Source organism: Panthera tigris, chromosome B2 (genome assembly GCF_018350195.1).
Source record: "Panthera tigris isolate Pti1 chromosome B2, P.tigris_Pti1_mat1.1, whole genome shotgun sequence".
Classification (NCBI taxonomy): domain Eukaryota; kingdom Metazoa; phylum Chordata; class Mammalia; order Carnivora; family Felidae; genus Panthera; species Panthera tigris.
In genome coordinates, this window is record NC_056664.1 from 79321507 (window position 1) to 79345839 (window position 24333).

Below are 24333 nucleotides of genomic sequence, written 5' to 3' on the forward strand. Positions count from 1 at the left end.
TATTATTTTTGTGTTTTGCTGACTTTTCTGATTTTTATGGTGAACAGGTAGAAAACTAATGTTAATAATCTAATAATATCAGCTGACATTTTTGAGTGCTTACAGGACTGTATGTCAGGCACTGTTCCAGTGTGTACATGCACTGAGTCCATTTAATTCTCACAACAGCCTACCTGTGAGACGGCAGTGTAGATACCACTATTTCCATTTTACAGATGAGTAAACTTGCATGATGTATTACATTTAAAAATCAAAAATAAGAGAAAAAAGAAAATGTCATTTAAAAAGAAGACGTAAGGGGCGCTTAGGTGGTTCAGTCGATTAAGGGTCTGACTTTGGCTCAGGTCATGATCTTGCAGTTTGTGAGTTGGAGCCCAGGGTGGAGCTCTCTGGTGTCAGTACAGAGCCCACTTTCACATCCTCTCTCCCTCTCTCAGCCCCTCTCCTGATCGTGCATGCCTGTCTCTCAAAAATAAACATTAAACAAAATTTTTTAAAGAAAATAAAAGATCATGGGGCGCCTGGGTGGCTCAGTCAGTTAAGCATCCGACTTCAGCTCAGGTCATGATCTCATGGTCCGTGAGCTCAAGCCCCGCATCACGCTCTGTGCTGTCCCTTCAGAGCCTGGAGCCTGCTTCAGATTCTGTGTCTCCCTCTCTCTCTGCCCCTCCCCTACTCATGCTCTGTCTCTATCAAAAAATGAATAAATGTTAAAAAAAATAAAAAATAAAAGAAAATAAAAGATCAAAAGGAAAACGGGGATGGGAAGAAACAACCAGAATCTAGAGTGTACTGTGTCCTTTCTTCTCCCCTTTTGTGATCAACTAAATCAAACCAAAAAGCATACCTTACTGCCAAACTGTGCTTTAAAAATAAAATGTTTTATTGAAGCAGATAAGTAGAATGATTAAAAGATGGGGTCCTGGGGCTGGGGGAGTATCTTTATTCTAGAATGGGTCTTATACATAACTGAGTTCAATTTAATTTACAGGTGAGAACGTGGGTCGCCTGAGGAGACACAGATAAAGTGTCAAGGCTGGGATGAAATCCCTGTCCCTTGATGCTACATTAATACAGGATACACAGTTTAGAGGCATGTTTTAAATGTAAAATTAACAATAATTTGTTATAATGACCACTAGTATTTAAATGTTCTCAGCCATTACTTAAGCTAAGCTAGAAGCTATCCCTAGAGTTGATCGGAGTCCCCGAAAAACTTTTATAGTGGCAATCACCATGCTATGGGAGAAATATGTACAACCCTTTGAAGGTTTTCAGTTTCTTGTAGGCACTTCTTTTTTTGTTGTTTTCTTTTTAATAAACCACTTTATTGATGTATGACTGACATACAAAATGCCGTATGCATTTAATGTATACAATTTGATGATTTGGGATATAAGTGTATACCTATGAAACCATCAACACAATCTATGGTATAATAAACATATCCATCACCTCCAAAAGTTTCTTCCTGCCCTCTTTATTATGAGTGTGTGTGTGTGTGTGTGTGTGCGTGTGTGTGCGTGTGTGTGTGATAAAAACACTTAACATGAGATCTATTCTCTTAGCAAATGTTTAATATTGTCAACTATTGGCACTATGCTATACAGTAGACCTCTAGGATTTAGTCATCTTGGATAGTTGAAACTACCCTTTGCATAACTTTGGACCTTTGACCACTTCTGTCCCGCCATTAAATCTTCTAGTTTTGCTCTAGTTTCAGTTTAACCAATTGTCAGTGGATTATTTTGTGTCATGTTAACAAACAGTAAATATTTAAAAATATTAACTAGTAAGAAAGACTTAACTTGGCTTTCCTATCTTTTCTGGTCAGCCAAAGGTTTCCAGAAACCTTTCATTATTTTGGTCTCACACCTTGCAGCAAAACAGAGGGGAAAGGCATTTTATGTGGAAGCCCTTGCGGAACATTGTGATTGTTTTTTCCTTATCAGTTTTATTGGAAATGTTTAGTTTGCTTCTTGTTTTATCTACCAGCATGCCTCTAATTTGCTAGATGCTATTTATTAATTTTTAAAAAAAATTTTAACATTTTTATTTATTATTTTTGAGAGACAGAGAGAGACAGGGTGTGAGCGGGGGAGGGGCAGAGAGAGAGGAGACAGAACCTGAAGCAGGCTCCAGGCTCTGAGCTGTCAGCACAGCCTGACATGGGGCTCGAACCCATGAAACGTGAGATCGTGACCTGAGCCAAAGTCGTATGCTTAACCGACTGAGCCACCCAGATGCCCCTATTTGTTAATTTTTTAGACCACACATTTTTTTATTTATCGATGACTCTTCATTACCACATCCTTTATAAAACATTTTGAGTATTTTAAGCACCCTATGACCATCTTCACCATCCATTCCTGCTAACGACTTTAAAATAAGCACCAGACCACAATCCTCAATAAAAACCCCAGGCCCCAAGCAAACATAAGACTCACTCTCCTTTCCTTTCCCAGTCTCCTGGACACTTTGTCTGTATCTTACACCCTCACTCTGCCTTTAATAAATTCTGCTCTCACTTCCTCTCAAAAATAAAAATAATGAGCACCAAAATGACCAAGACGTTTGAGAAGTGAATCCTTAATAAAGGTAATTACTAACCATGGTATGCACCTGGCCAAGCTACACGCATGGCCTGAGAGAGGAATCTCACGAAGGACCCTCATGCACTGCATTAGGTCCAAGCTCTAAATGTTTTATCAGTAGGGGTAGAGGAACAATAAGAGTTCTCTCCATTTTTCTGAACCATAACCTCAGGAGAGAAGTGTTCTCACCCAGCACAAGCCAGGCTACGTCTCTGCGGTGTGGTAGTACACACGCCCTGGGGAATCAGGGCAGAGGAGAAGCCTCCTCTGAGACAACCTCACTGTCCTCATTTCCAGGAACCGTTATGGTCAGCAGAGAAGCTAATCTCACTGCCAGGAGGGATGGAAGCCAAAGGGAGCCTCAAATAACTGTGTACCAGGACATTCTGGGCTTTGAAATAGCTGCCTTCACCTCATAGGCCATTTGAAGAAATCTATACAGAACTTAAAAACAAGTTGTAATAGAACCTTACCCAGCAGAAGCAAGATTCTGCCATTCTTGCTCCTTCCCTTTGTTTTTGTTTTCCAGAGTTTCTTAGCTCAAATTTTTTCCCTCCCTAGTCACTCACTCCCCAGATAGTTTAATTCTCCTCTGGATATAATCATTATGCATAGTAGATACGAGGAAATGCAGTTTCCTTAGTTATTCCACTTTCCTTAGTGCCACCGCTGGTCTCTTGGGTGGAGGGTTCCACCTCCTCTTGACACGTCTAACGCACACCCATCAGCTCAACCCTCATGCTCACACTACCCCTATTTTGTTTAATGACTTTACCATCCACATAGTTCACACTACAAACCTCAGTTATCTTACTTTCTTCCTTCTCTCCATCGCGCTCCCCTCCTCCAGACACATTCTATCAGGCACCAAGTCCCGTCACTTCTGCCTGTGGAAGGTTTCTGGAATCCTGGGATTTTGCAGAAATGGGTTAGCTTGTCTCCAGACCAAAGTCTGTTTCCAATTTATCTTTCACATAGCCATTAATTATTCTTCCAGAACAAATATCCAGTTTTGCCTCTCCCCTGCTTAATATCCAGTAGTTGCCCACTGTCTGGATCAAGTTTTATTTCTTTATCAGTGTGTACACCGTTCCTCCACGTTCCTTCACCCTCAATCAAAATTCACCTTTTCTGCTGAATTCTTAGCTCACTACTTTCTGCCAAAATGACAGTCACGTTTTCAAAGATCTTAGCCCAGAAGTGGTTTTGTAATGTGCTGTCTAGTTTGAGTTGCATGTTTACATCAACTAGAGAGTTCTCTGGAGGAAACAGAAAGTATTCCAGGAGGAGAATGGCAGGGGGTGGGGGAGGACGGTTAGGGCGATGTTGCAAATGACCAATATCCTAGAGTGGCACCGTATTTTGCTTACTCTGCATGCTGGCAGTGGTAATAGCCCCAAATCACCCAGTGCCAGGGTTTGGTTCTGGAGGAAATTGTGCAGATTCCAAATATTGTTTTTTATTTAATGTATTTGTTTTTGAGAGAGAGAGAGAGAGAGACAGAGAATGAGCGGGGTAGGGGCTGAGAGAGGGGAAACAGAGGATCTGAAGCAAGCTCTGTGCTGACAGCAGACAGCCCAATGTGGGGCTCAAACTCACGAACCTCGAGATTGTGACCTGAGCTGAAGTCAGACCTTAACTGACTGAGCCACCCAGGCACCCCCAGGTTCCAAATATTGTTAAAATGAAAAGATAGTCGGTAAGATTCCCATGCACTTTGGGAACCAATTCCTTTATACTATATTTTTTAAGGTTTTCCTATAAGTTTTATTTATTTTCTGGTGAAATATCTACACCCTCTCATGGATGAAATCATTTTCACACCTTTTATTCCTTTTTCCCCTAGCACTTCTGAGAAGGATGCACATTCAACAAATTATCATAATTTATTAAATAAAAGGGTACAGAGCACCATGAGCAAGGCATATAGAGTGCCCACAATGGAAATCCAACACGCACGTGCATGCGTGTGCACACAAACGGAACAGACCTTGAAACGTATCTGTCTTTTCTCCAACTCAAGTGACAGCTTTGTTAATTTATGACCAGCAATATAAATAGCAGCTTCTATATAGAATTTATATGTATGCCTTTTCTGTTGTTGTTTATATCCATCTGGTAAGAACAAGCAAACATGGGTTCTACTGATGTCAATAGGCAGAGTTGCTACAGCATATTTATTCAAAATAAGTGATTGCTGTGGGTTCTGATGTAAATAGACAAGCTACAGATACATTTATGAATTTGGATGTCTGCTTACATAAGCAATAAAGTATGGTGGCTACAAGCAGGCCACGGGGAGCCAGACTGGCTCCTGTTCCATCCTGGATCCACTATTTACTACCTGTGTAATCTTGGACACTGCATCTGTAAAAATAAATAATCACATTAACAACCTCATAGGTTGTTATGAGGATTAAATAAGTTAATACCTGTAAAGCATGTGGCACATGTTAAGTGCCTGCCACAGGGTCAATGCTCTACAAATGTTACCTATTGGTTTTGCTCACATAAAGCAATAATATTATATTTCATAGATAAAGGTGGGGGTTTTGTCAGAGGTATACCAGGGTATGATTTACTAAGTATAGACAAGGGAGTCCAGGGATTTAATACCACATTTGTTACCATCAGGGCTGAGATTTAGTTAAAGTGTTAACTGAGAATGACAGTATTTTCAGAGTTCGAATAGGACGTTTACTCTGGTATTGTTAGTATATGAAATGGTTAAACCAGTAGTAGAGTCTTCACGTAGGCAGCTTCCAGTCGACTTACTCTCAAAAAATGCACTTCTCTAATTATATGAATATATTGTGTCCCATTTAACCAAATTGTGACAAATTAAGGGAAGAGGTGGAAGTGCCTGAAAAGCTGATGGAAGCTTTCAAGATGCAGAACACCTTAGAATATCAACAACAGTTTGTTTTTCCTTCAGACTTTGGGTTTCATTCTGGAGGCAAACAAGAGTACGGTATCTTGAATTTCTTCACTGGGTAATTTAAAACCCGGTGATATTGTGCACAGCAGCTGCACACATCATGAGTTCAGCATCAATTACAAACGAAACTGGTCATATGTTGTCCTTCATAGCTGTTACTATGTTCAAATCAAAAACCCAAGTCAACAAAATGGTATGAATATTAACGACCATAAGTCTTTTTATTAACCCTTTGGTTTGGGCTTTAAACAACCTTCATTTTTAAATTCTTCGTTCTTATCTACCCAAATAGACTATACTTGCTAATTACATATCCAGTCCTTACTATACTCCAGTAAGTGTCCTTATGAGAAAACTATACAGAATAGTTGCAGCTTTTAGATAATACAGCAACCTCAAGAAGAAAGTGAGGGCAGTACTGAACACTTTAAGAGTATAGAATCTATAGACCAGTGTTCTTTGTATAGCATTTACATTGACATCTAGTTTTAGGAACTAAAAACCTTGTATAACTTTAAATTGCTATTTTAGAAAGGGGAGTGGCGTTTTTCAAGGACTATGTTCCACTTGGTCTCTCTCTGATGCCAACTAACCAATAAAGCCGTTTTCATTCTGCTGCTGTGGGAAACAAGCAACAACAGAAAAGTAATGAGTTGAAAACAATTCAGTCTTAAGCACAGCCAAGGAGATGAAAGCGAGAGTCCCAGAAAACCTCTCTTCCCAGCGCTCCCGGCCCGGGGCGGAGAACTTGCCAGCCAAATGAGGTGGGAACCTTGTACCCGGCGAGGCGCTGGAGGCGGGGCCCTGGGACTGTTCCCCCCGGGAGCAGCGGAGCTGCGCTGTGGGCCCCTCCCGGATTCTAGCGGACGCCGGGCGCGGGCACTGGAGCGGGTGTGCAGTTAAAAGGCAGCTACCGAGCGGGCAGTCGAGCGGAGTGTTTGCGGGTCACCGGCTGCAGGCGCGATGAGACCGGGAGAGGAGCGGCCCTTGGAGGGGGGCGCTTGCAGCGGCGTCTCCCAGCTGGAGCTGCTGAAGCTGCGCGCCGCGGAGCGCATTGACGAGGCGGCCGAGCGCCTGGGGGCCCTGAGCCGCGCGATCTGGAGCGAGCCCGAGCTGGCCTACGAGGAGCACCGGGCCCACGGCGTGCTGACGCGCTTCTTCGAGCGCGAGCCTCCGGCTGCCTCTTGGGCAGTGCAGCCACACTACCAGCTGGCCACGGCCTTCCGCGCAGAGTGGGAGCCGCTGGGGGTCCGTGCGGCGCGGCGCCCGCTGCAGCTGGGCTTCCTCTGCGAATACGACGCGCTGCCCGGCATCGGGCACGCCTGCGGCCACAACCTGATTGCCGAGGTCGGGGCGGCGGCCGCGCTGGGCGTGAAGGGGGCCCTGGAAGGGCTCCCCGGGCCGCCTCCGCCGGTGAAGGTGAGGTGGGGTCCTGGCGCGGGATTTTCATCGCCTGCCCAGACCGGGTCGTACCCGGGGACGGCGGGACCCGGCGCTTCCCGTGCGCACCTGCCCCCTTGGAGTCCCGGCCTCGCTTTTGCCGGAAGGCAGAACTCCTGGATCAAAGTCAGTAGTGCTTGAGGTGCCGACCCAGCGACTTTTTGCAGATTTTTGTTTCCTCTTCTGTAGTTGTAAACGATTGAGTAGACTGGCCCTAAGGAAAGAACTTAGGACCAAGCCTGGTTTTCGTTGTGATTTATTTTTGGTAACAGAATTAACTGCGATTTGCTGACGAGGTTGTGCAATCTCTGGAAGAAGTAGTTATTGTAGGGAAACCTCCAGCCCCTCTTTATTAGGCTCCAAAACCTCTTTTGTTTGTGGCAGTCCTAGGAGCTGTTGTGATTCGAATCGTTGGTATTTGGATAGGAATTTTTCAGTCATTGCAACTACCAAATCTTCCCTCAAAAATTGGAGAAGTGAATACTACATAGATGAGTTCATCCTTAAGTTTTAATATTTATTTCATGATATTAAGAAATTTCTCCTTTAAGTGGGGAAATGTCATTTATGCTTGTTGTAGGGCAAGTTTAATCTCGTGTTACTGTGTTTTTTCAGATGGTATTCTTCATTCTGCGAGCTAATTCAATCATCAACATTTGGCTTAATAAGAGCAAGGCTGATGTTTTATTTTCATATTCTATAGCCCATTTTTTTTTTCCAATGTCAGTAACTTTTCTCTTTTATCTTAACAGTTCCATCTTTTGTAGCTTTTTCTCTTTAGCTGCCTTCTCTTTTCTGCTTCTGGCGGCTTGTTTTTTGGATCTGGGTAGGTTTTTGTTTGGGGGGGGCGGGTCCTTTGCTATTGCATGAAACACGGGAGAGATTTAATTTTAACCAGATTTATGAAAGATTCAGAGACGTCAGCAAGATTTAACTTGAAGTCATCAAATTTAAGGAGTCAAGGGTTCAGAGTAGAAAGCAGGTTCAATTATGAGTTCGAGTGCTTTGTAACTTCCAAAGAAGGCTAGACTTTGGGAAATGTACACCTTTGAATGGTAATGCACAGTTTTAGCAAGGTTATCAGTCCTCTCTTAAAATGGAATTTATGTTGATTCCCTTAACAAGCCAAGACTTTTTCCAATTTGTTTCATTGTATTCCTGTATATGATCTTGAAAGTGTATTAGTTGTTTATATTTTTTCTTTGCTTTTAAACATTGTTTGAAGAAGTTAAGCTTAAATATCAAAGTAAAATGTTTATTCTGTAAAGTTCTCTTTTGTTTAATTAGGTGTTTGGTGACCAGTAAATCTGCCTGGTTGAACTGGTGGAATCGAATTAGTAAGTTTGTGTAATAGTCGGCTCTTTCTAACTGTGGTGTTAAGGTTTATTTAATGTTCTTTATAAAGGTTTAATGAGTTAAGATCTTTTAATGAGTTAGCTCAGGAAGGAATCAAGAGTTCAGGTCTGAGGATCAGAACATCTAATCCGTGCTCTGCCTGGAGACTTGCAGTGTGTCCTGGGACAAAACACTTCACTCCATGCCTCAAAACCACCATCCCTGACATCCCTGAAATGATGACATATACTGCTCACCTACCTCACAGGGTTGTTGTGGGGATAACTAATAAGCAACTGGAACGTTCCTAACCAGTAAAGTGTTTATGAATAATTATATACATTACTAAAAGACTTAGTCAAGAAGAAGCTTTAAGAGATAAGTCCTAAAGAATTTTGAGGAATTAAAATTCAGTATATAGTATTTATCTTTTTTCATCTTTGCCTTTAGTTATATAAAATTGAGTTATAAAATTAGGAAAAGTTTCCTGGTGTAGCTTTAGTGCATACTTTGTGCCAAATTGGTATAATAATGTAAATTTAAATGTGTAGTTAACTTAGCACCGTAGATTTATGCCCACTGCATTATTTAAGTGTCAGAGAACAACACCTCTCTCCATAGTTCAAGGACTTTAATGTAGGTTGTGAATACCTATGCAAGGGAACCTGTTTGATATTTTCCTGCGAGGATTTTGTTGTTGTTGTTTTGCTCTGACACAGGTATATCCTTCTAGGTAGTTGTCCTGGGAACGCCTGCAGAAGAAGATGGTGGTGGCAAAATTGATTTAATTGAAGCAGGGGCTTTTAAAAATCTTGATGTTGTTTTTATGGCCCACCCATCTCAAGAGAATGCTGCTTATTTACCTGATGTGGCTGAACATGAGTGAGTAATCAAGTTGAAATAAGCTCCTTAGTGGAAAAGACTATTAAGGTATTTCTGTGTCCTAACTGGAGACTAAAACCCGGTACTTATATATTGAAAAAGTAAGTTGAAAAATGATGATGTGATGCCTTACTTGATTTCCATTGAATAACATTTGGTAAGCCTCTTCTATTTGAGATGGTGTTTGTAATTGGACTATTAACCTAGTGCACGGGGCACCTGGGTGGCTGAGTCGGTTAAGTGTCCTGACTCTTGATTTTGGCTCAGGTCATGATCTCATGGTCGTGACACTGAGCTCCGCATCAGGCTCCATGCTGAGTGTGGACCCTGCTTGGGATTCTCTCTGCCCCTCCCCTGTGTACGTGCACACTCTCTCTCAAAATAAATAAACACTAAAAAAATAGTGCCTAAAAAGCATTAAGACTAGCAAACAGAATATGTTGACGCTTGTATTCTATTCTGAACTATCTGAGAGCAATTAGGTTTCTAGAAAACATCTATCCTTTGACATGGGTTGTCTTTGCAACTGAATAGATTTGTAAGAGGCAGCTTTATTATGGGCACCTGGGTGGCTCAGTCGATTGAGCATCCGACTTCGGTTCAGGTCATGATCTCACAGCTCGTGGGTTCGAGCCCCATGTCAGGCTCTGTGCTGACAGCCCAGAGCCTGCTTCAGAATCTATGGCTCCCTCTCTCACTCTTTGTCCTTCTCCTGCTCATGCTCTGTCTCTCTCTCTCTCAAAAATAAACATTAAAAAAAAAAAAAAGAGGCAGCTTTATTAGACTTGGAAGAAAACACACTTCTCTAGTTTACTTCTTGTAATTTGAGTTCTTTGCAAAGAGGGTAAATTATATTTCTGAGAGAAAAGACAGAAACTAGCTGTGGATTTTAGTGGAATTTGCATCTGTACTCTTCTGATTTGTCCGGTGCCAAAACATTTTATTTATTTTCCTGTATGTGGAAGAGCTCACTTTTTTGGATCGCTGAAGTGGATTGAAGTTTGCACACCAGAAGTTTCAGTCACAGTAGTTAATGGGCCAGTCACTGGGCCAGTCTCCAGGAGCCACTGTTGATCTGCTTCGGGAAAACCACATGTTCTCCTCTGTGGGAGCTAGGGAGTGATAAAACCATTGCAGCTGCGCTTCTAGGTGGTACTCACGAATCTTCCAGCTCAGAATCACCCGAGGCCTTGTTTTCACAGGATGACCATTTTAATCTTCCTTCTTATCACCAAGAGTTGATGCTGTGGCAGCAGGAAGAATCTTTCAACTTTGGTTTTGGGGGTAGTGCATACTGGAACACCTGCAGAGGATCTTAGAGGTTAGAAGTCTCTGCCAAGGCCTCTGGCTAGAAGAGGCCTGCAGCTGTAGGCTTACCAGCCCATTAGCCTTCTAGGACTTCGAGTTGGGCTTCTTGGCCTTGATCCATCAGCCCAGTTGGCCTCAGGCCTTTTCTTAGTCTCTGGCTTCTTAGAGTTTTCATTGGCCATCTGTTAAGATGGAAAAGGGAACAAGAATACAAACTAATTTTTGAAAATATTATGATCTTTTCATCCCAAAAATCTCCAACAATAAGTAAGATAAAACACTATGTTCATATTGACCACCTTTCCTGCATCGTGTCCCTTCTTGAGAGGCATATATCCTTCTAGGACTTTTTTTTTTTTTTTTTTAACGTTTTATTTATTTTTGAGACAGAGAGACAGAGCTTGAACAGGGGAGGGTCAGAGAGAGGGAGACACAGAATCTGAAACAAGCTCCAGGCTCCGAGCCATCAGCCCAGAGCCCGACGCGGGGCTGGAAATCACGGACCACGAGATCGTGACCTGAGCTGAAGTCGGATGCTTAACCGACTGAGCCACCCAGGCGCCCCCTTCCAGGACTTTTTGAGCATAGTTATAAACCTAAATAGGTACATATATAAATTGAATTTTAAGGGAGGATTCTTTTTCCCCCTTAAATATTCTGCTAAATATATTGTTGGTCTGGCTCTTCCTTTTGATTTTTTTAAGTTTATTTCTTTATTTTGAGAGACAGAGAGAGAGGGAGTACCAGTGGGTGCATGTGCAGGGTAGGGGCAGAGAGAGAGAATAATCCCAAGCAGGCTCCACACTCAGCACAGAGCCTGAAGCAGGACTCAATCCCACTAACTGTGAGATCATGGATACTCAGTGGACTGAGCCACCCAGGCACCCCCCCATCAGTTTGTTTAAAATACGCTTTTTGTCTTATTTTTCCTTTCCTTTTCCTATGTTCATCTGTTTTGTTTCTTAAATTCCACATGAGTGAAATCATATATTTGTCTTTGACTGACTTATTTCGCTTAGCATAATACATTCTAGTTCTATTCACGTTGTTGCAAATGGCAAGGTTTTATTCTTTTTGATTGCCAAGTAATATTCCATACTTTGCCTGTTGTTGATAGCATTGCTGTAAACATTGGGGTGCTTTGAATCATCATTTTGTATCATTTGGGTAAACACCTAATAGTGCAGTTGCTGGGCCATAGGGTAGTTCTATTTTTAATTCAAAAAAATTTTTTTAATGTTTTATTTATTTTTGAGAGATACAGAGCACGAGTGGGGGAGGGGCAGGGAGAGGAGACACCGAATCTGAAGCAGGCTTCAGGCTCTGAGGTGTCAGCACAGAGCCCGATGAGGGGCTTGAACTCACAAACCGTGAGATCATGACCTGAACAGAAGTTAGATGCTTAACTGAGCCACCCAGGAGCCCCTATTTTTAATTTTTTGAGGAACCCCCATACGTTCTTCAGAGTGGCTGTACAGTTTGCATTCCCACCAATGATGCAAAAGTGTTCCCCTTTTTTTGCATTCTCGCCAATGTGTGTCGTTTCCTAGCCATTCTGACAGGTGCAAAGTAGTATCTCATTGTGGTTTTGATTTGTATTTCCTTGATGATGAGTGATGTAGAGTATCTTTTCAGGTGTCTTTTAGTATCTGGATGTCTTCTTAGGAAAAGTGTCTATTCCTGTCTTTTGGCTATTGCTTCACTGGATTATTTATTTTTTGGGTGTTGAGTTTGATAAGCTTTTTTAACAGATTTTGGATACTAACCCTTTATCTGATATGTCATTTGCAAATGTCTTCTCCCATTTTGTCCATTGCCTTTCAGTTTTGTTGATTGTTTCCTTCGCTGTGCAGAAGGCTTTATCTTGATGAAGTCCCAATAGTTCATTTTTGCTTTTGTTTTCCTTGCCTCCAGAGACCTGTCAAGTAAGAAGTTGCTGCGGCCAGGGTCAAAGAAGTTGTTGCATGTTTTCTCCTCGAGGAGTTTGATGGTTTCCCATCTTACATGTGGGTCTTTCATCGATTTTGAGTTTATTTTTGTGAATGGTGTAAGAAAGTGGTCCAGGTTCATTCTTCTGCATGTCACTGTCCAGTTTTCCCAGCACCATTTGCTAAAGAAACTTTTTCTCATTGGATATTCTTGCTTACTTTGTCAGAAATTAGTTGGTCATATGTTTGTGGATCCATATCTGAGTTTTCTATTCTGTTCCATTGATTATGTGCCTGTTTTCATGCCAGTACCATACTGTCTTGATGATTACAGCTTTGTGTAAAACAGCTTGAAGTCCGGAATTGGGATGCCTCCAGCTTTGATTTTCTTTTTCAACATTACTTTGGCTATTCAGGGTCTATTCTGGTTCTATACAAATTTTAGGATTGTTCTAGCTCTGTGAAGAATGCTGGTGTTATTTTAATAGGGATTGCATTGCGCGTGCAGATTGCTTTGGGTAGTATCAACATTTTAACAACATTTGTTCTTGTTCTTCAAGTCCATGGGCATAGAATGTTGTCTTTTCCATTTCTTTGTGTCTTCTTCAATTTCTTTCATAAGCTTTCTATAGTTTTTCAGCATACAGATCTTTTACCTCTTTGGTTAGGTTTATTCTTAGGTATGTTATGTTTTTTTGTAGAATTGTAGATGGGATTCATTCCTTGATTTCTCTTCATGCTGCTTCATTATTGACATACAGAAATGCAACCGGTTTCTGTATGTTGATTTTATATCCTGCAACTTTGCTGAATTCATGTATCCGTTCTAGCAGTTTTTTGGTGGAGTCTTTTGGGTTTTCCGCATAGAGGATCATGTCATCTGTGAAGAGTGAAAGTTTGACTTCTTTGCCAATTTGGATGCCTTTTATTTCTTTTTGTTGTCTGATTGCTGAGGCTAGGACTTCCAGTACTGTGTCGAATAACAGTAGTGAGAGTGGACATCCTGTCATGTTCCTGACCTTAGGGGGAAAGCTTTCAGTTTTTCCCCATTGAGGATGATATTAGCTGTGGGTCTTTCTTATATGGCCTTTATGGTGTCAAGATATGTTCACTCTATCCCTTTCTTGAGGGTTTTTATCAAGAAAGGATGCTGCATTTTGTCAAATGCTTTTTTTTTTTTTTTTTTTGCATCTATTGAGAGGATCATATGGTTCTTATTCTTTCTTTTATTAATGTGGTATATCACGTTGATTGATTTGCAAATATTGAACAGGCCCTGCAGCCCAGGAATAAATCCCACTTGATCATGATAAATAATTGTTTTAATGTACTGTTGAATTTGGTTTGCTAGATCTTGTTGAGAATTTTTGCATCTGGGTTCATCAGGGATGTTGGCCTATAATTCTTCTTAGGGGGATCTTTGGTTTTGGAATCAAGGTAATGCTGTCTTCATAGAATGAGTTTGGAAACTTTCCTTCCATTTCTGTTTTTTGGAACATTTTGAGAAGAATAGGTGTTAACTTTTCTTTAAATGTCTGGTAGAATTCCCCTGGGAAGCCATCTGGGCCAGCATTCTTGTTTGTTGGGAGATTTTTGATAACTGATTCAATTTCTTTGCTGGTTATGGGCCTGTTCAAATTTCCCATTTCTTCCTGTTTCAGTTTTGGTAGTGTGTGAGTTTCTAGGAATTCGTCCATTTCTTCCAGATTGCCCAGTTTGTTGGCATACAATTTTTCATAGTATTTCTTATAATTATATTTTTGTGGTGTTGATTGTGATCTCTCCTCTTTCGTTTGTGATTTTATTTATTTGGGTCCTTTCCTTTTTCTTTTATGATAAAGCTGGCCAGGAGTTTATCAGTTTTATTTATTCTTTCAAAGAACCAGCTCTTAGTTTCATTGATCTGTTCTACTGGTTTGTTTGTTTGTTTGTTTGTTTGCTTCTATATTGTTTATTTCTGCTCTAATCTTTCTTATTTCCCTCCTTCTGCTGGCTTTGTGTTTTATTTGCTGTTCCTTTTCTAGCGCCTTTAGGTGTGAGGTTAGATTGTGTATTTGGGACCTTTCTTGCTTCTTGAGATAGGCCTGTATTGCAATATACTTTACTCTTTTTTTTTTTTTTTTAGCATTTATTTATTTTTGAGACAGAGAGAGAGAGCGAGCATGAACAGGGGAGGGTCAGAGGAAGAGGGAGGCATAGAATCTGAAACAGGCTCCAGGCTCTGAGCTGTCAGCACAGAGCCCAACGCAGGGCTCGAACTCACAGATCGCGAGATCATGACCTGAGTCGAAGTCGGACGCTCAACCAACTGAGCCACCCAGGCGCCCCATGCAATATACTTTACTCTCAGAGGGAGACAAACCATAAGAGACTCTTAAATACAGAGAACAAACTGAGGACTACTGGAGGGGGGATGGGCTAAATGGGTGATGGGCCTTAAGGAGGGCACTTGTGATGAGTACTGGGTGTTGTATGTAAGTGATAAATCACTAAATTCTGCTCCTGAAACTAATACTACACTGTATGTTAATTAACATGAATTTAAATTAGTAAAATAAATAAAAAATAAAATATGCTCTCTAAAATGTTTTAAAATACACTAAAAATACTAATGCTGAAAAAAATAACCATTAACACTTATTTTCCTATAGTTTGTTGTATGGTAATTATACTTAGATTTGAACCCTGAAAGAAATGGTGCTAGAGCCATTTTCATAAAGGTCATCCTCTTCCATTTTATATTTATCACCAGTTTTGTTAAAATTCCAGTTTCAAGGTGATGGTGATAAGATATATATCAAGAACTAACAAATATCCCAAAATCTTAAAAATATATTTGGATGCTTTTAACTTGTTTTTATTTTGCCAGCAGAATGTTTTGAATTCATCAAGGAATATGAGCATGCCAAGGATTCTTGAATCTAGTTTGTTAAAAAAAAACTAAGTCTAGAATAGCTTTTTGGTAATTTAAATGTGGGTACTATTACTTAGGCTTAAAAAGTGTTGCCTATACAAGTCATCTTTATAAATAACTATTTAATATGCAATCCTTTCTTTAACCCTTATTTTTTATTGTATCTGAGTAGTTAAATTGGTATGAGAACTATTTGGAAGTGCAGTAACATAACTGATAAAATTTTGAGATATTAGTGATGCAGGTGTTTTGGAACACTAATAAAATGTTGGTCAGGAACAACTGACTTAATGCTAGAATATCTTAGGATATTGTGAGTGTAATCTGGTATTCAGAGGTTGTCTTAATTCATTTCAGATTGTCACCTATTTCTGTTTTCCTTCACCTGCCCTCCCCCACTTAAGATAGAATTATCTGTTTCGCAGACCTTTTATATAGAGTTATTACGATGCAGTGTAGAAGGAGACAGGAGCCCTCTTTTTGTAATTCCAGTGCCTAATACAGAATTGCATGTTTGTTTGAATTGAGTTGTGTACAAATTAAATTTCTATTGGGGGTTGGTTGAACAAAATTCTCTCTCTCTGTCTCTCTCTCTCTCTCTCTTTTCTCTTTTTTGGAATGCTTTCTTTGTGTCAGTCACTGTATTACATAATAGTAAACTACAACTAAGGTATATAAATTGCTGTGTTATTTCTACAGACGATTTGCAAATAAAAATTCCAGCAGTGTGACTTAATTCTGAACACTTGTTGGGTAATTCTAATTACGGTACCTGGATTTTCTTTAGTGACTTTGAAAAGAGTAATTCCAAATGATGTTTTGTTTCCTAGTGTGATTGTGAAATACTATGGAAAAGCATCTCATGCTGCTGCATATCCCTGGGAAGGAGTAAATGCATTAGATGCTGCCGTTCTCGCCTACAACAATCTGTCTGTGTTGAGACAGCAAATGAAACCAACCTGGAGAGTTCATGGTACGAATGTCAAGTATGTTGTGTAATGGATGGTGCTTAATATATTTCAGTGCCATGTAATTAACATTTGATTTTTAAAAATTGTAAACATTTTATATACTTTATATGAATATTCCAAACTTTTTAAACAGTTTCCAAAATTCATGTGACAGGATACTAGGATGTTTGTATGTGTTGGCTAAGAAAACAGTTAAAAAAGTATTTATGTATAAATGGAATGGTCATTTTGAGTATTACAGATAATGTTTTATGTAAGGATGTACATGTTTTCTGTGGGTATTTGAAAGTTGGATCTTGATTTTCCAGTTATCCTCACTGTTTTTTAATGGTAACAAATCATTTTCTCAATTTAAAAAAGTTATGGTTACTGGTTTTATTTTCTCTAGTGCTGATAAAATGAGTAACATCTTTTTAAATTATGTGTATCACCTTAATGTAACTACAGTAATAAAGTATGATCTTAAAGGTATGAATTTATTATTTAGTTATTTTATTATGATTTGGGAAACTGTTATACTTTAATATCTATTTTTTACCTGATTTTGTTATAGGCTTAAATTAGTTTGTAATTGCACTTTGACCAATGTCCTACCTTAGTTTTTCTAAGAGAAATATGTAAAAATAATTAATAATTTTTAAAGCAGATCAAATAAATTTAGATTTTGTGTATCTATTTCAGTTATTATTTTGAATGGATAAATCTTTCCTCTCAGTGTAGTTCCAAATAAATGTATTTGTTTTGACAGTTAATAGCACTTAGTGATCTTCGACCTGCATCGGTTTCTTGCTGGTATAAAAATTATGTTCCCAGAGCTAAATACCATTGAAAATATTCATAGGAATCTGGAAATACGAGGATAATTATAGAACCTTGTGCCATTTTTTTTCTTTTAAGTCAAAAGTTTATCAAAACGTACTATTACTACTTTATTAAGCCTACTGAAATAAACTCTTTCAGAAGTCTTAAGATTGTTATAAAAGTTTCTAACAGTTTCTTTATAATCATGCAACATAATTTCTCAACATCGTTAAATTCCTTAGAATTAAGTATGGATAGACAATTTTTTATCTCTTAGCCAGAAAGCATTACCCTATGTATAGAAACTTTTGTACAAAAAAAAAAAAAAAAAGAAAAAAATTTTGTACAGCACATCAAAAATCATTGATTGGTATATCTGTGAAGCTAATAAATTGAAATTGTTTTTCTTCATGTACATATTGAAAATTCTATGGGTGTATTTAAACTTAAAGAAATGGTCTCCAAGCTCAATTTCAGTAATTTGGTTCTTTTTGTAGGCATAATAAAAAGTGGTGGTGTAAAACCCAATATCATTCCGTCTTATTCTGAATTAATCTATTACTTCCGTGCACCCTCAATGAAAGAACTTCCAGTTTTGACCAAAAAGGCAGAAGATTGCTTCAGAGCTGCAGCTTTGGCTACTGGGTGTACAGTAAGAACTTTTAAGAGTTAATATAAGTTATAATCAGAGGTATATCTATATGGGCTGGAGTTAAGTTAGAGTATTATTAAATTAGATTAGAACCTAACTTGCCCCTTTTTCATTTGGCAATGTTTAGAGTATGTAAGATCAGTTGAGTGAATGGGTGATGTGAAAGTCTTTAATTCATATTTGTTTTACTCAGTGCCCACATAGAAAGGACTATAGTCATTTTATTGCACTGTAATTAGAATAATTCTTGATAATGCTGAGTTCCCTGCCTTTTTGCAAGATATAGCCTTCCTTATTGGCAGTTGTGTTTTCAGAATTGCTCAGTATAGTTCCTATAAAGGGAACTTTATGGCAAAATCAGCAAAAGCTGTTTCGGGTGAAATTATTAGATATGTGCAGTAACGATATAAATACTTATGGCTTGCTGGAATGAAAGTTAAAATAGATGCAGAAGTTAGTGAAGAAGTGTTGTTCATTTAAACCATAAAGTCAGTGACGTTTCTGTGCCAGTCACGTAGGGTATACAGCAGAACGAGAAGTTTCAGAATTACATCGATCTTTTCCTGGGCAGAGGTTGTAGTCTAGTGGGAGAGATAGGATCTGGGTCTGTGCCTCTCAGCCTACTGATTTTGTAACTTTAGAAAACACCATTTAATAACTTTGGGACTCCATTTTCTCTTGAAAAAGGGAGATAATAATATACTTTATCTTTATGTTCTTGTGAAAATTAAATGAGAGAATATTTGTTAAGAGTTAGGGCCTAGACCTCATACTTACAACTTATTTGTTTCTGCTCTCAGATGTATGATTTGTTCAAATAGTAATAGTGTCTCACAGTAGTAGTGATTCTCAGCATATATGGTAAGTGTCCAGAGAGTAAAAAATTAATCCTTTGTCCCTTATTTATGAGACCAGTGTTCTAACCCCTGAGCTACGGAGCCAATCCTTTATCCCTTATTTATAATTATAAATATAAATATTGATAGAATAAACACATGAACTATTACCGTTAACTCTGAATCTCAAGGCATAATATTCCCTTAGGATAAGGTTCATTGTTACTGGATTTTAATCTATATTTTATTTATTTTAATTTTTTTTTAACCTTTTATTTGTTTTTGAGACAGGGAGAGACAGAGCATGAACAGGGGAGGGTCAGAGAGAGGGAGACACAGAATCCGAAACAGGCTCCAGGCTCTGAGCTGTCAGCACAGAGCCCGACGCGGGGCTCGAACTCACAGACCGCGAGATCATGACCTGAGCCGAAGTCGGCCGCTCAACCGACTGAGCCACCCAGGCGCCCCTAATCTATATTTTAAATAGTCTCTTAATAACTTTTTATATTTTGGCTGACTTGTAATACATGAATGACTATTATATATTATAAGTATGTTTCTTTCTTTCTTTCTTTCTTTCTTTCTTTCTTTCTTTCTTTCTTTCTTTCTTCTTTCTTTCTTTCTCTTTTTTTATTTTGAGTCAGACTCAACCAACTGAGTCACCTAGGTGCCCCGGTTGTCATTATTTCTAGCTTAGATGTTGCTAAGAGTAGAAAAAATGTCAGCCCTGCCATTTTATAATTGACTTTTACTAATGTTATGGCTATTGCCTTTAGTTTGTGGAACTAATCCATTTTGATTTAATCAAAACTAAATCTATAAATCCTCTTAACTGTGTACCTATAAACTGCTTATAATTCTTGACACACTGAAACGCTGAAGTTAATAAATGAGGACATGGGGTTCCTGGTGGCTCAGTCGGTAGAGCATGCAACTCTTGATCTCAGGGTTGTGAGTTCGAGCCCCACATTGGGTGTAGAGATTACTTTTAAAAATAAATAAATAATAAATGAGGACCGTAGCCAACCCTTCTTCATCATAAACCTGTCTCTCCTAGGTACCTTTATATCTTTTGGACCAGTTATTGGTGTCAATGTTGGCTTATATTTTGAATATGAGTAAAGCTTAATTTTTTTCTTTAAGAGGCTGCAGTCTAGAGCAGTGTTCCTCAGTGTCTGCTCTTTGGACCACCTGCATCAGAATTATTTGGGGGTCCTGGTTAAAATGGAGATTCCTGGGCTTCCCCCACACCCTATATAAGTTACCGAAGTTGAGACTTACTGGCTGGGAGAGTGAGGTGACATCATGTTGTTTGGTGCATATGTAACATGAAGGGGATAGGGCCTCTTGCTGATTTGAAAATTAGATAGTGAATTTGAGTTTTTTATTTCAGAATTTGTCTTACGATTTTTTTTAGGTAGAAATTAAAGGTGGAGCACATGATTATTACAATGTTCTTCCCAATAAGAGCCTATGGAAAGCTTATATTGAAAATGGAAAAAAACTGGGAATAGAATTTATTTCAGAAGATGCAAAGTTGAATGGCCCTTCAGGTAATCAGGTTCTTTCATATATACTATATTGCACTGTTTGAGGAAGGAAAATACCATCTTTGGTTAGAGGGTTTTGTTCGACAGCTTTGGAGGTAGGGAGGTATTGCTCTTAACAATATTTTTCACAAACTTAATGGTTAGGGGAACGAAACTAAAGAACTCTTCAGTGAATGTAAAGTGTTAAATGAGCAGATTTGTTTTTAGAAATAGCGTACTATTTCCTTTGTATTCTAAATAGTTCTAGTGTTTAAACTCGCTTAGTTCTAATTTTAAAGTAAGCTACTTAAAGGAGAAATAGAATTTTAATTCATTGTCAGTCCTCAGTAAGCAGGCTAGCAAGTAGTTATAAGGAGGCATGCCAGTTGCTGAGGAGTAATTATTATGGTTGTTTACTACTAGTTGTTTAGTAAACAACTTAGAATTTAAATAATTATATTGGGGACTATTTTAGAGTTTTTCCTTTTTAAAAGGATCATTTCTAATATGTTTCCATGTTAGAGATGTATCTCCTAAAATATAACAATAAATGCTGATGAAGTGGACTCAAAAGGACTTGGCCATAGAAATGGGGTGTTGATGTCATTTACTGAGATAAGGAGTTCAAGAGAAAGCAGGTTGGAGTATGCTATGTTGGTATATATTATTAGTATGTTAAGTTTGATGTGCATATAGGATTTCTAAGGGGAACTTTTCAGTAGCCTGTGGAACCCCCAAATGATGCCTAGGTTGGAGATGTAGGAGTTGGCAATATCTGAAAAGTAATTGAAAACACAGGAGTATTTGGTGTGCTGGTGATTGCCAGCACTTAGGAGACAGGTAAAGGAAGCAATTTAGAGGAGACAGATAGTGACCAGAGAAAAGGCCAGACAATCAGGAGAAGTCAAGTCATGGAAGCCAAAGGAGTAGAGAATTTCTAGAAGGAAAGGAGTGGCAAATCATGTCTGGTGCTATAGAGATTGGATAAGTATGGTCTGGCATCTATTGGACTAACAATTAGAAACCCATGGATTGTCTTACTTTTCTAAGGATCTACTGATTTTGGAAATGTTACTTTTGTGGTTCCTGGGATTCATCCATATTTTTACATTGGATCTAATGCCTTGAATCATACAGAACAATATACTGAAGCTGCAGGTATGTGTTATTAGAAGTGAATGTGTGGGCATATGTTCTCTTTTTGTGGTAATAGCTCCATGTTTTTTCATTAGCTAACTTTACCTCAGAAAATACTGTATTGTGGTGGGCATTTCAAGAGGTGGTTTAGATATCGAGAGCTAATCTGAAAACCAATGTATAAGTTTATCATAAATAGGGAGGTTTCTTCATTTATTTTCTCCACGTTTTAGGGTCACAAGAAGCTCAGTTCTACACTTTGCGTACGGCCAAAGCTCTGGCAATGACTGCGTTGGATGTTATTTTTAAACCAGAGTTGCTGGAGAAAATCAAGGAGGACTTTAAATTGCAACTTCAAGAAGAAGAATTTTTAAATACAGTAGAATAAAAGGAAGACCTAGGAGCCACTTATGGATCATTAAGAAGTACTGATTTTTTTCTTGAATCTTTTTTAATAATGGAGGAGGGCATGCTTAATTTTTAGTCTTAAGGGACTCAAATTCCTCTTACCTGAAGAGGGAGGCCATGATCCATGATGCAGAGAAAACACATTACCTCATATCTAAAATGAAAAATTTCAGGGGCGCCTGGCTGGCTCATTCGGAGGAGTGTTCAACTCTTGATCTCATGTGGTTGTTGAGTTTGAGCTGATATGTAATGGCATTTCTTTTCTTTTCTTTTCTTTTTTTTTAAGATTTTAAGTAATCTCTACATCCAACATGGAGCTCAAACTCACAAAGCCACAAGATTAAGAGTTGCACGCTCCTCTGACTGAGCTAGCTGGGCACCCCTGTAATGGCATTTCTTTTTCTTTTTCCATTTCTTTTGCGATGGCATTTCTTAATCTGGATGATCCATGGCTTATCAGTGATAATATTTTATAAATTCATATGTTGTGGAGCTATATTTTAAAAGATCAGGGGATTTCAAACTTTATATTTAGAATTGATCCATGAAAGATTTTTTTCTCTTTCTTTCTTTCTTTCTTTCTTTCTTTCTTTCTTTCTTTTTTTTTGGTATAGGATGGTAAAATAATTGTGAATAGTATAAAATTCAGGTTCTAAATTTAGGAAAAGTTCATTTAGAACATCTGATTATATCTATGTTGACTTAGAGAATCTTTTCATTGATAGTAAAAGCAGGATTTTAATCAGAAATGCTGTGGGAAACAACTAGAAGTTCAGTACAAAGAATAAGCTTCAGTTTTACCATTTGAAGGAAAATGAATATTTTTTTTTTTTTTTACATAATTAACTCTGAGAAGTGGCATTAAAGTGCTATTCCTAATTCTGTATTTCTGTATTAGGAAAACATATAGACAGATAGGGTTAGACTTTTCCTGTGAAGTGTTTGCTTGGTAGCATATTCTAGAGGGACTTACTGAGAAAGGAGCAATGTCCATTTGCTTTGAGTGTCAGCGTCATGTAACTGGTCACCTCTACCCAGCAGCCCTATTCAGACTTCTGCTCAGAAGTCAGCCTGTCCAGTTTACTGAGTTTAAGGGACAGAATTCTAAGCCTTCTTAGGCCCCATGCTCTCTCAATATTAATTTAAAAGTATTCTAAGTTTTTCTTGGTTCTTAGTGTGAGTTTCTTGAACATGGTAAAAGAATGTGAAAAAAGTACCCGGTAAAACAAATCCTTTAAGCTGTGAATATAGTAAACCTCTAGTGTACTTTGTTTTAAAGGAACTCCTCATAGTTGAGTGTATTCCAAAAACATAAGGGGAAAGAGAAAAGTAAGCGTTTGGCCTCTTCTGCCACAAGCAAGTCACTCAGGGCCAGGAGCCTTGAGGTCCCCACTTGGAAAGTTAGATCACTTATCCCTACAGTCCTTTGAACCTCTAAGTTCCTGTTCGATCTGAGATTATTTAAAATTGAAAAAAAAGACAGGTGTAATTTTGGGGACAGTTAGTAGTTGAGAATTGCTTTTCTTCTATATCAAGGGACTACAAGCTATGGCCTCATTTGGTAAGCACCTGATTGTATATGGCCAGCATGCTAAAAGTAATCCTTACCTTTTTTTTTTTTTTTTTTTAATATTTGTTTATTCTTGAGAGGGAGAGAGAGCACCAGTGGGGGATGGGGAGAGCGAGAGAGGGACATAGAATCTGAAGCAAGCCCCTGGTTCTGAGCTGTCAGCACAGAGCCTGACGCGGGGCTTGAACTCACGAGCCATGAGATCATGACCTGAGCCGAAGTTGGACGCTCAACCATCTGAGCCACTCAGGCACCCCAATCCTTACATTTTTAAGGGATCATAGGGGAAAAAAAAGCATCAGAGACCAAGACCAGATCATGTGACCTCTAAAACTTAAAATATTTACTACCTGGCCCTTTATTTTACTTATTTTTTTTTTCAGTATATGAAGTTTATTGTCAAATTGGTTTCCATACAACACCCAGTGCTCATCCCAACAGGTGCCCTCCTCAATACCCATCACCCACCCTCCCACCCCCCATCAGCCCTCAGTTTGTTCTCAGTTTTTAAGAGTCTCTTATGCTTTGGCTCTCTCCCACTCTAACCTCTTTTTTTTTTTTTCCTTCCCCTCCCCCATGGTCTTCTGTTAAGTTTCTCAGGATTCACGTAAGAGTGAAAACATATGGTATCTGTCTTTCTCTGTGTGACTTATTTCACTTAGCATAACACTCTCCAGTTCCATTGTGACAAAATGGCCCTTTACTTTAAAAAGTTTGCCAGTCTTTGTCCTATATAACAGTAAAATAGAATGTTTGTCTTTGACTTCCATCATATCATCAAATCTTCTCCTAAGATAAAACTTCCAGCCTTTGAATTGAAAACATGGAGAAAAGGGTTTAGATGGCAGTGCCCTGGCGCTGACCACTGTAATGCATGGGCAGTTTGTCTTCGTTTGGAGTTCTGGAACTTCAGAAGTTTGTTTCTTTTAGCATTTACTTCGCTCTGAGATACAGCTACCCCAGTGCCTTAAGACTCCTCTATGCAAGCTAGCCTTCCAGCTCTTCACATCAGCTTTTAGAACTGGATCTTCACGACATGCTTTGTCTGATTATTTGTAACTGCAAATAGCGCTGACTATTAACAGACGAG

At 38.9% G+C, this 24333-nt stretch overlaps 1 protein-coding gene across 1 annotated transcript; it reads left to right on the plus strand.

Annotated features, from left to right (window-relative positions):
• Window positions 1–6238: 6238 nt before the first annotated feature.
• On the plus strand, window positions 6239–21861 carry PM20D2 (peptidase M20 domain containing 2). Its single transcript, XM_042986795.1, has 7 exons — window positions 6239–6951; window positions 9041–9189; window positions 16170–16312; window positions 17609–17763; window positions 20017–20152; window positions 21179–21286; window positions 21499–21861. The coding sequence occupies exons 1-7, from the start codon at window positions 6496–6498 to the stop codon at window positions 21651–21653; spliced, it is 1302 nt and encodes a 433-aa protein (XP_042842729.1). The 5' UTR covers window positions 6239–6495; the 3' UTR covers window positions 21654–21861.
• Window positions 21862–24333: the final 2472 nt, after the last annotated feature.